We start from the raw sequence: 11,019 nt of genomic DNA, 5'->3' as shown, positions 1-11,019 counted from the left end.
GGGAAACCCAAGAACTGAGATGAATCAATTTTAGCCGAAAAATCCCCCCCCCCTTTTTTTGTTCATCCAAGAAGATAAAGTAACTGATATAGCAAAAAGAGATTTCACCTTGTAATTGGCAAAGAAAAAATAAAATAAAATATTACTTAAAAACTGATAAATCAGTAAGAAACCAAGTGTCAAGTTCTAATTGGTTGGTTTTAATTTTTTTAAGAGTTAACCATGGGGCAAATATGTGACAATGATTTAAAACTTAAAATTTTTAAAATATTATACATAATGAAATTCGGAACCTTTAGCTCCATAGATATATACCAAAAAACCATATCATTAAACCAAAATGCGTATTCTTATCCAGTACTAAGATAAATTTTTAAAGCAACCACAAACACAAGATAACGTGAGAAGTATTTTTCCAATAAGAAAGAGTTAAAGAAATTACACGCTCATCGACATTATCTGACGAGCGAGGCCTGGATCTTGTTGCAGCAGCTCCCTCAAGTTGTTCTCCACCTCCGCCAGCTGTTTTTCCATGTACTCCTTTGAGCTCTGTCAATAACTCAATTAGGTTAGCTTCAAACTGAATGGATCCGCATGCTTGGTCACTATCAGATTCAACCACCTCAAGCTATCTAACGAGCCAAACTCAAGTATTCTAACTCAAACTCAAACATAAGTAATCCAAGTTTGGAGTCGGAGCTCATTTTTTACCAAAGTAAACATAGTTTAATTCAGCCTAATCAAGCAAGTTTGAGCAAACCAAATTCAAGCTTTAAGGTAAAACTCGGCCAAACTCGAATTCAGCTTCAAGCCATGAATTTTTAGTTGAGTTTGAGCTTCTTCATAGCAGTCAAAAATTGCTCAGAGTAGCATAAGAGCTTCAAGATGAGGATGGACATATATAAATGAGAGCAATGCTATTTGCTTACGTGGACGCTTATGTTGATCTTATGACCAATAAAAGAAAAAAGGCCTATGTTGATCAGACTGGAGTATTGGGCATGGGTATACTTAATTTTTTCCCAAATTTTTTCTATTTGTTTGGGGGATCCTAGGAGGGTCTGGGACATCCTCATACCCCATGTCTAGATATGGGTTGGATGCTAGTGCCAAATAGGGGTACTTAAGACAAATGAACAACAGAATAATATTGCTTTGACTCATTTATCTTAAACCAACTACCATGCAACAAATAATGATGCCCCATCCGAAAACTAAAATTATAGTTATTTTTCAAGAATGCCTCTCATCTAGAAGAAAGTTTGCCCTGAACACTCGACCAGGCCAATCAAGAACTACCGAAGTAAAATTCTCTACAAATTTTCAGATTGAAATTTGGTTAACGAATCTACAGGTATAAAAGAAAATTGCACTTGCATTGTTCTTCGTTACTTACTTTCTTGGTAAAACCTTAAAGAGCAAAAACAAGAGAATGCTTTTTGCAACTTGTAAGTTCTTATAACAATTAAGCTTAGGAATTTCATAAGATTAAACAGCCACAATAGATCACAAAAATAGATGCCATAAAATAACAATAAATCCCATAATGGTTCAACATATGGTAATTATGGCATATAATAAAAAAACATATGCAAACATGGTGAGGTGACATATTGAATACAATGTTGTTGAGGGCTTAAGCCGCACTTTAGGTTCTAGAACTGTTATTGCCTAGGTCATAATGCACAATAAAGCACTCGCTTGAGTGAGGTAAGGCACAATACGTACATATGTGTCTTTTAGTACGTGTACTTGTTTGAGTGTGGATATACAGTACAATACTAAACCCTAAAAAATGGTCAAGTTTTTCTTACAAAACATACAAAAATTTCAATTTCTTTTATGATTTCCTTATGGTCTCATGCCTGCTTTTGATACTCAAATACAAAGTAGAGAGTTTGATACTATCCTCTTACTAGAGGTAGAAACACAGCTAGTAGGAGCAGGAATGCCCCTAATCAAATGCGCCTTGCCAAAAAAGGTCTAAGGTGCTTTGCTATTTGACACTAACGTGCAACACCTTGGCACACACCTTGACAACATTTAAATATAGTGGAACTATGTCCTTTCAGCAGGCTTTGTGATATTGATAAATAATTGACAGTTTGAACTGGTAATGGATACAGACGAGGAGAAAAACATTTAAAAAACAAAATACGACACAAATCAAAAAATATGATTCAAGAGGAGAAGATGCAAGCATAAAAAGCCTTACATAACCATAGAAAATTACCTGTAATGAACCAATTGCAGATTCACTATCTTTCAGCTTCTGTTCTTGTTCATTCACTAAAACTGACTTAGGCTCTAAAACAAACCTGGACAGATGATAAAAAGAGAGGCAAATATAAATGTCCATCAGTCCATGTCATGTATTGTTCCTCATGGCCCATGAATCATTAAAAACAATTAATTAAGTCAACGGCTACTCACGTTCTCCCTGCAAAATAATAAACAAACAGGTTATAGCTCTGCAGATTTAGCACAATTAATCTATAGTCTAGGTAAAAGTTACGGTTGACCAAAAAACTGAAAAAAAAATGAAGAAGAAAGAACTGTAGTGTTCAGTTTTTGTTTCTATTAAATACAATTCAGCTTCAGTTCAGGTAATGATTAAAATATATTTGGTTCCATTCCACTTTTGGTTCAAAAGTTAAGAAACTGCAATTGTACGACCGAACAGAATTCTATTTTTTTAATTTTTATTTCTAATTAGCTTTCTGTTTTTCTAAGATATAAAATAAATACTATCTATTTAGATTAGTGAAAATAAGAACTTTAAAAACCTATATAGAAGAATTTGTTAATTAAAAACCAATGAATCAAACCAAATCAATTCGGACAGAGGGAATTTAATTTGGTTTAGTTCTCTATACTCTATAGCATTCAATTTGGATTTTGAAAATAGAAATACTGCTCATTAACTGCATTTTTGTTCCAAAACCGAACCGAACCGTTATCACCCCTAGGTTAAATAGAGCTCATAAGTCACAACATATGAAACAGCCCTAAACAGAATGCCAGGCTGTGAAACTAAAGAGAACTCTAAACCTAGCACCCTGATATGTGAATGTTCTATCCGTTGTGAATGAGAAAACACAATACTAGTATCTTATTCCAACGTAAAACCACAGCTTCTGTAGCGTACCTATGGATTTGTATGTATTTGTATCATCAGGCAGCTGATTCAGCTCCTCCAATGTTAAGAAAGCACGCTTCTTTTCACCTTCCTTCGTTCGCATCTGGTTTTGCACCTAGACGTCACAAGATTCACTCATTCAGCCTTGGAGGCTAAAGACACCTTTCACAAGTCCCCAATTTGGAGAAAAATGATAGTTGGGTACAAAACTAACATCAATAATACAGCAGAAACTATTGCACATAAACACTGTTTTTTGGTTTTCTGGGATTATTTCAAAAAGGGGCATTGTTGCTTCTGACTTTTAATTTTTCTTGAAGTATCCATATCCTCTGACACATCCGAACATAGGTATAGGGATATGACTTTACAAAGACCTTCCAAATGCATCGAAAAACTTAGAAAAAAATTTGGACATAACCATGTAAGACGCGTACCCATATTTGACATTCACATTTGAGTTTCCATCACTTTTGAGTCACAAAATGAAGGATCAATTGGATTTGGGAATATGACAAAATGCCAGGAGGATGGTTCATTGGCCGTATGTCCCAGAGTAATTCAACCTATAATGTTTTACATCAACATGGCACAGAAGGTTTGTTTTCCGATAACAATTCTGACATATGTAAAATAAGGATTTTCATAGTTTAAAGAACTCCATACACTCTAAATGCAAACGAGCCATACACTATTCAGATGTAAAATCACACAACATAGTATTCAACACTAAAAATAACCATCCACATGAGGTGAACTGTCTGGAAAAAGCTCTTGCTGCTCGTGAAGGCAGCAACCATCCCAAATAATGTAAATTTCTTAAGATGGCATCAGATCAATTATCAGTACTATAGAGTTTAAAAGAAGTCACAATAACAGGTACTATACAAACCACACGATATGCTATTTCTGAATCCTATATACCCTCCATGGGTTTACTTGAAAGGGTCCAAATGCTGTTTCTAGAATACCCTAATTATAAAATCATTTTTGCTTTTCCCTGACAACTCCAACAACTTATACCATATCATTTCTGCCTTTAATAGTGGGTAAACAGTATACTATGCTTGCATTTGCACACCTATGTCCAAATAAATGTCACACACCTGCACTTTAAGAAAAATAAAAATTGGAGCACCATAGTTACTATCATGCTAACTGGACTCCAGTGAGGGTTGGAATATAGTTATGCACCCAATACAGGTATATTGAAAATTATTCTAATTATTTTCATGTCTTTGAATAATCGTATCTCGCATTTATTTCCAAATATGTATCAGACATAACTATTTTAAGAAAAATAAATGAAAAGTTCGAGTAACATAGACTACTAATCCGAAAATAACACTTACCTGTTTCAATTTGCTGGTGAGCTCAATCATTCGACCTTGAATCTCTAAAAATGCCTGTAATCGAACACAAAGTCGTCAACATTTTTGTGATTTATCTCACTCCATTTCAACTTTGCGGTAACCAAACCAAATCAAATAACGAATTGTTTAGAAAACAAAACCAAGAGAATGATTGATTCTTACAGTTTTGTTAACTTCGTCGGCCATATCTGAAGATTCAAGCAGAAGAAATCAGCCAAAAAAAAAACCAACAGTTCTGACATTTATTTACACTCTCAAATCAAAACTATAACTAACGGGAAAAAGTGAAATTAAAGGGAAAAGGGTCGCCCCTACCTTTGTGAAGGAACTTAACTTCTATTTGGATCTTTCCGGTTTCAGGTCGGGTAATCCGATAAAGACAGATCGGAGTGTTGGGGCGTGAAGAGACGAGAGTGCAGAGTATTGCCGCCGTGAACACATTGTATGGTTATGTGAAATTAAGATTTTATATAATTTTTTATCCAACGGCCAACATTATCTTTTATGTATCCAACGGCTCATGTTGGTTTTCAATATATATTATTAGGGTAAACTACAGTTAAACTCACTAAATTATTAGAAAAATTATATTTTAGTAACTTAATTTTAAAATAATTAATTAAAAATTTTCATTTAAATAAATAATTTATTTAAGTCACATTGAGTAACATTAGTTATTTATTTATGAAATAAGTAACATATAATGTTAATTTTAAAATTTAAATCAAAATAAAAATTTGAGATTCGACAAAATAAATACTATAATTTTTTAAAGGTAAAATCCAGTTCAGCAGTACATATAGCAAAAAGTTTTTAAGCCACCGAAGCGGGTTTAGGCTTCCTTTGGATGCAATCAGGTCTCAGTGCATTGACTTTTTTAAGCTAAAAAAAATTGTAATTAAAATGTTAGTAAACGCAAGGTTGTTTAGAAAGCATTCTTCAGTATGTTGAAAATACATTTCACCTCACTAGAGGCTTAATTTCAAACTGGGAGCCTTTTGGTCCAGTAAAAATTTAACAACTTCACTTGCTTTTTCTTCTCCTCTTTTACCCATATATTATTTCTTTTCTTTCTTATTCTAGAGTTGCTTTATTATTTTATCTTTCAATAATGTTTTATTTTTCTAAAGGCTCAATAATTTCAATAATCTTTCAATAATGAATTGAGCTCCTATAATTAAATATATGATTAATTTTTAAATATTAAATAAAATAATTTTTTGAATTTTTCTCGAGTTTTAATTCATTTTTAATTATTATTATTAAAAATAAATATATTTGTAATAATTTTTAATCATTTATTAATTTTGTAATTGTTAAATAATTTTAAAAATTCTATTATATATCATTTTTAATCTAATGTACTTAAAAGTCATTTTTTATTTTCAACTCACTGCTACAGCTGTATTTGAATCCAAACACACACTCCACCGCTGTTTCTAATCTCACTGCTACAGTATCTAATCTCATCGCTACAGTAATTAATCTCACCGCCACTGCTATTTTTAACCTCACCGGAGGTAAACACACCGACTATCCAAAGTAAGCCTTAGATTCACTTTATATTTATATAATGAGTTAGAAAGTTTTTTTATTTTAAAGTAATAATAATATTTTAGTTTTAGTTTTTATGTTCGTTTTATTATTTATATCCGAGATTTATGATTTTTTTCAATAATATCATCTCTAATATTCAAAAATAATAATAGTGAAAACCACACACAATTAAATTCTTTAAATTATAATTTGCGTTCAATTAAACCTTAAAATATAGTTTTGCATTAAAGTTATTGAGGATGTGTTTTGTGGTGATCAAAGAAAATGCAGCTTAAATGTTATATATTTTATTATATTTTAATAATATTTATAATTATTAATAGTTTTTTTATATTCTTTTATATTTTCTAGTATTTAATATTTTCAATATTTTTTTTACCTTTTATAATAATTTAATAATTTATAGGCTTAATAACTAAAAAACCATAATTTAGGCTTTTTTATATTTAAGCTAAAATTATGGGTATTTGAGATCCGGAACCACCAATCAAGGCTTAAAAAATAACACATTAAGCAGCATGGTACCACTTAAACCACCTCTCCCCAACAATTTCTTTTTCTTTTTTTTGTAACCTTTAATAATTTTATAATTTTAATCTTATTAATATGGTATTATTTATTTTATTTTGAATAATTTTGAATAAAAGCTAAATGATAAATTTTAAATATTTAATTTGTAATAAAATGAGGAGATAAAGAATAAGATTTTGAAAAATAAAATTAACTTAATATTTTTCAAGTGATAAGTAGTTATTAATTATATTTTCAAGTAATAAAATTAATATGATTATCATATAAGACGGACTAAACTTACCCCTTTAAAACAGCCCAACATCCAAGCAGTCCCAGAAAAGAGTTCAGGACAGCAGTAAACACTTTGGCTGAGCTGATCCAATCCAGTGGTAACGCAGACAGAAAATGGATTCAAGAGAAGACGACGGCGGAGAGCCACTTAGCCGGATGGCGGAGTGGCGTGATGTGACGCCTCTTCCTCAAGACGACGGTCCTAACCCCGTCGTCCCCATAGCCTACAAGGAAGAATTCCGTGAAACCATGGATTACTTCCGAGCCATCTACAAAGCCGATGAACGCTCCCCTCGTGCCCTCCGCCTCACTCGACGAGCCATCCATCTCAATCCTGGAAATTACACTGTAAATCTTTATATATACGTTTTTTTTTGTTGTTTCTTCTTTTAATGGCCTCTTTTTCGACGCTCAAAATCTGTAAATCTTTGTTTTTTGGGTGTTAATGAAGGTTTGGCATTTTAGGCGACTCGTGCTCGAAGCACTTAATGCCGATTTGGACGAGGAATTGGATTTTCTTCAACGGATTGCTAATTCTAACTCTAAGAACTATCAGTTATGGTAAGTTTTATCTTTCAAATTAATTCCTTCCTTCTGTTCATACATGAAGAAAACTGTTCTGTCTTGAAATTGATTTGTGGATTCTTTTCATTTTGAGTCAATCCTCTGCTGATCATTTGGATGTTCATAAGGATTGATCTTTGGGTGTTGGAGGATCACATCATACTTTTGTATCTATATCCGGATATATGACAAACGCAAGTGTCAAAGTATTATTTGGAAAATGAAAATTCCCCCCTGTTTGCAATTGAGAATTTGTACACTAGCATGGAAATCATGACTTCAAAATCTTTTAAGTAAAACAATGACTTGCTGTAAATTAGATTTCAAATGTGTTTTCTTTTAAATGATTTTATTTATTCCTAGCGGGCTTTTGATGTTTGCAATTATATGCTTTCAGTTTCATTCGTAGCTTTGCAAACATGCATGTTATGTTTTAAGTTTTTAATTGTATGCTTAATACAATATCGAAATAGTTATTGAATCTTGATAAAAGGAAAGTTTAGAAAGAATGCATTCTCCTATCATTTTGTTCAATTTGTTGATCAGATTTGTAGCACTTACAATGGGATCAAACTTGAAAATCTTATAAGTGAAACTACGGCTTCTCAAAATAACTTTGGATTTCAAATGAATTTTCAGAATCTTGTGATTTTATTTGTTCCATGCATGATTTTAACGTTTGCAAAGATATGCTGAGCTTCACTATTCATAGCTTTGCAAACATGCATGTTATGTGCCAGTTGTATGCATTATTTATTATGGAAATGGTTATTGAATCCTGATATAATACAAGGTCTGACCAATTTTCCTCAGCTATAGTAATATTGTTTGAAGTTGTTGTGAGATTATGAACTTTGAAATCTTTAGTCCTATGGTACTGTGATTCTTCTTTTTGTCCTGAAGTACTCATGTCTAACACTTATATCAGATAGATACACAGACAAGAGTATAGGGATATGATCCTCCAAGGATCCTTTAAATACATAAAAGTTTTGGAAAAAAAATTGAATAGACTTGTGTCTAACACATAACCTTGTCCAACAGTTGCACTTGAGCTTGAGTAACATAGCTTTAGACAATTTTATTGATTTCATGTTCTATGATCTATTTCTTTCTCGTCGTATCCATTAAATGGTAATTTTGCTATAAATTTCTTTAGGCACCATCGGCGGTGGGTTGTCGAGAGATTGGGAGCTAATGCTGGAGCCAAGGAGCTTAATCTCATTAAGAAGATACTATCACTTGATGCCAAAAATTATCATGCCTGGTCACATAGGCAGGTTGGGTAAACATATATTGCAGATTATTGACTGAAATATTAAGAAGTCCCTTGAACTACTTCATCTTTTTAAAACAAGCCCCTTTTCTTTTATCGAATTCAAATAAACCCTCATCCTTTGATTTGTACCTATAAGCTTTAACATAAAATGAAAGGTTGATTTATGTTAAAGGGTATATTTAGGTATAAGTTAAAGGTTAGGGGTCCTATTTGGGTAAAAGTTAAAGGTCTAGGCTTATACCAATAAAAAGTTAAGGGCTTATTTGGTCACAATAAGCCTATTTTGGTTAAGCCTCTTTTATTTCTTGATTTTTTGTTTGTTTAAGTTTTTTATAGTTTATTTGAGAATCAAAGTTAAAATGTGGGTATTTTCTTTGAGTGTAGTGGGTGCTTCAGGCATTAGGTGGCTGGGAAGATGAACTTGATTATTGTCAGCAACTTCTCGAAGAAGATATCTTTAATAATTCTGCTTGGAACCAGGTATGGTGTACTGTTTTACTCTATGGTACCTGCACTCGGGGGTGAGTGTTTAATATGGGTATATGTTCAACTTGACTATGCTCAATTTTACCTAAGTTTTCCAATACATGTGGAGAACCTTACCCTCACTCCTATGTTAGAATATGCAGTTTTCTGCTCGCCATGACTTTACCTGAGTTTTATGTATATATGCTTGAACTGTTCCCAAACTGGATTTATCTAACACTTTGACCCGATAACACTTTGACCCCAATCTTGACTCATCTTACTCTGAATTTTACATAATAGTTTATATTTTATTAACTTTTACGCCCTGCCCCCCGAACCCAATTTTCATAAAACAACTGCTCTTATAGGCCAAACCCAATGGGTTTGGATTATTTTGCCAACCCTATACATGATGCACTGACAATGCAAGAGTGTCAGCCATGATTCTCGTGAAGTTTGATAAATTACTTCACACCACAACCTATATTTTCTTTGTTTCAAATATTATAATGTCAATTTCCATTTATTTGCAACAGAGATATTTTGTTGTAACAAGATCTCCTTTCTTGGGAGGCCTGAAAGCCATGAGAGCATCTGAAGTAAGATACACTGTGGAAGCCATTCTGGCCAACCCAAACAATGAGTGTCCATGGAGATACCTCCGAGGTCTTTACAAAGACGATATTAAAGCTTTGGTTAATGATCCTGAGATCTCATCAGTATGTTTGAAGGTTATAAACACGAAAAACAACTACGTTTTTGCGCTGAAAATGCTTCTCGATCTTCTTTGTCATGGTTTTCAGCCATGCCATGAGTTCAGAGATTCTGTAGTCGCTCTTCGGACTTCAGACACTGACCCACTAGATCCGGACCTGTCAATGGCAATTTGTGACATCTTGGAACATGTGGATTCTTTGAGAGCAAGCTATTGGATATGGCGCAAAAACAAGCTTTCTGTAGCAGCCGTATGATTACTTGATTAGTGGAAATGAGGTGAATAATGTTCAAACCATCTTGCTAAATTTGAAAAGTTGAACCATAAATGTTCGGGTCGGTTCGGTTAGAATGTTAGAACCAGACAGTAGCCTAACTAGTACAAAAACTGGTTCAACCTCTAAAAGACGGATTTTATGTACTTCTTTTTTTTCTTTCAAATATTTTGTATTAATGAGATTTGAACCTTTATCTACTTATTTTTTTTGGTATAAGTTTAATGGTTGTATGTATAAATTAAAACATATTAAAATTATTTTATAATTTTGTATAAACTTACTCTTATGTTTAATATTATAAATAAATTTAAATGATTTTATAATTTTTTTTATATTTTGTAATTCAATACTTTGTTTGATAAGAATACTGTCTTAAATTATTATTGTTGTTGTTGTTATATACAGTTTCTATGTCTGAATATGTGTTTATGGAATTTATTAAATTTTTATTTATGAAATCTATATATACTAAATGTTTTATTTAAAAAAAATTAGAAACTCAAATCCTATAAATATTTTTATCATAATTAAATATAATTAGCATAAATTATAACATATAATTTTTTTTTTAAATTGTTTCACAATTTAACTTTTAATAAATATTTAATATAAATAATTTTGAATTTTTATATTAATAAAAAATCCATATTAAGAATTATAATTGGAATAAATTTCATTTAGCATGAATTATAAACAGATCACCTTTTTATTTATTAATAAAAAATTATTTAAAAAGATAATTTGTGAAACAAATTCAAAAATTAAAATAGTTTCAAAATCTATTTAAAGTAGAAACTTTATTATATTTAATATACAATCATACTTGATAAATTTAACTTCATT

The 11,019-nt window shown here is 31.7% G+C and overlaps 2 protein-coding genes across 2 annotated transcripts; one reads left to right on the top strand and one right to left on the bottom strand.

Annotated features, from left to right (window-relative positions):
* Positions 1-310: 310 nt before the first annotated feature.
* Positions 311-4,979, bottom strand: LOC107904383 (prefoldin subunit 1). Its single transcript, XM_016830737.2, has 7 exons — positions 4,828-4,979; positions 4,675-4,700; positions 4,492-4,545; positions 3,149-3,254; positions 2,434-2,440; positions 2,234-2,318; positions 311-549 (listed from the first exon to the last, which is right to left on the bottom strand). The coding sequence occupies exons 2-7, from the start codon at positions 4,696-4,698 to the stop codon at positions 439-441; spliced, it is 387 nt and encodes a 128-aa protein (XP_016686226.2). The 5' UTR covers positions 4,699-4,700; positions 4,828-4,979; the 3' UTR covers positions 311-438.
* A 1,786-nt stretch (positions 4,980-6,765) lies between these two features.
* On the top strand, positions 6,766-10,373 carry LOC121217939 (protein farnesyltransferase/geranylgeranyltransferase type-1 subunit alpha). Its single transcript, XM_041094640.1, has 5 exons — positions 6,766-7,221; positions 7,325-7,434; positions 8,597-8,717; positions 9,101-9,196; positions 9,721-10,373. Exons 1-5 carry the CDS (start codon positions 6,988-6,990, stop codon positions 10,153-10,155), a joined length of 996 nt encoding a protein of 331 aa, XP_040950574.1. The 5' UTR covers positions 6,766-6,987; the 3' UTR covers positions 10,156-10,373.
* Positions 10,374-11,019: the final 646 nt, after the last annotated feature.

This window comes from Gossypium hirsutum, chromosome D05 (genome assembly GCF_007990345.1).
Source record: "Gossypium hirsutum isolate 1008001.06 chromosome D05, Gossypium_hirsutum_v2.1, whole genome shotgun sequence".
Taxonomy (NCBI): Eukaryota; Viridiplantae; Streptophyta; class Magnoliopsida; order Malvales; family Malvaceae; genus Gossypium; species Gossypium hirsutum.
The sequence above is the reverse complement of the archived record's forward strand: the minus strand, read 5'-3'. Positions and strand labels throughout refer to the sequence as shown.

What these genes read in the sequence shown, in the direction of transcription:
- LOC107904383 (XM_016830737.2), bottom strand. Translation starts at nt 4,698, where the DNA reads ATGGCCGACGAAGTTAACAAAACT. An exon ending in CCGACGAAGTTAACAAAACT is followed by an intron (nt 4,546 to 4,674) that starts GTAAGAATCAAT and finishes GTTCGATTACAG; the next exon opens with GCATTTTTAGAGATTCAAGG. An exon ending in CTGCAATTGGTTCATTACAG is followed by an intron (nt 550 to 2,233) that starts GTAATTTTCTAT and finishes AGTTATTGACAG; the next exon opens with AGCTCAAAGGAGTACATGGA.
- LOC121217939 (XM_041094640.1), top strand. Translation starts at nt 6,988, where the DNA reads ATGGATTCAAGAGAAGACGACGGCGGAGAGCCACTTAGCCGGATGGCG. An exon ending in TCAATCCTGGAAATTACACT is followed by an intron (nt 7,222 to 7,324) that starts GTAAATCTTTAT and finishes GTGTTAATGAAG; the next exon opens with GTTTGGCATTTTAGGCGACT. An exon ending in TCTAAGAACTATCAGTTATG is followed by an intron (nt 7,435 to 8,596) that starts GTAAGTTTTATC and finishes AAATTTCTTTAG; the next exon opens with GCACCATCGGCGGTGGGTTG.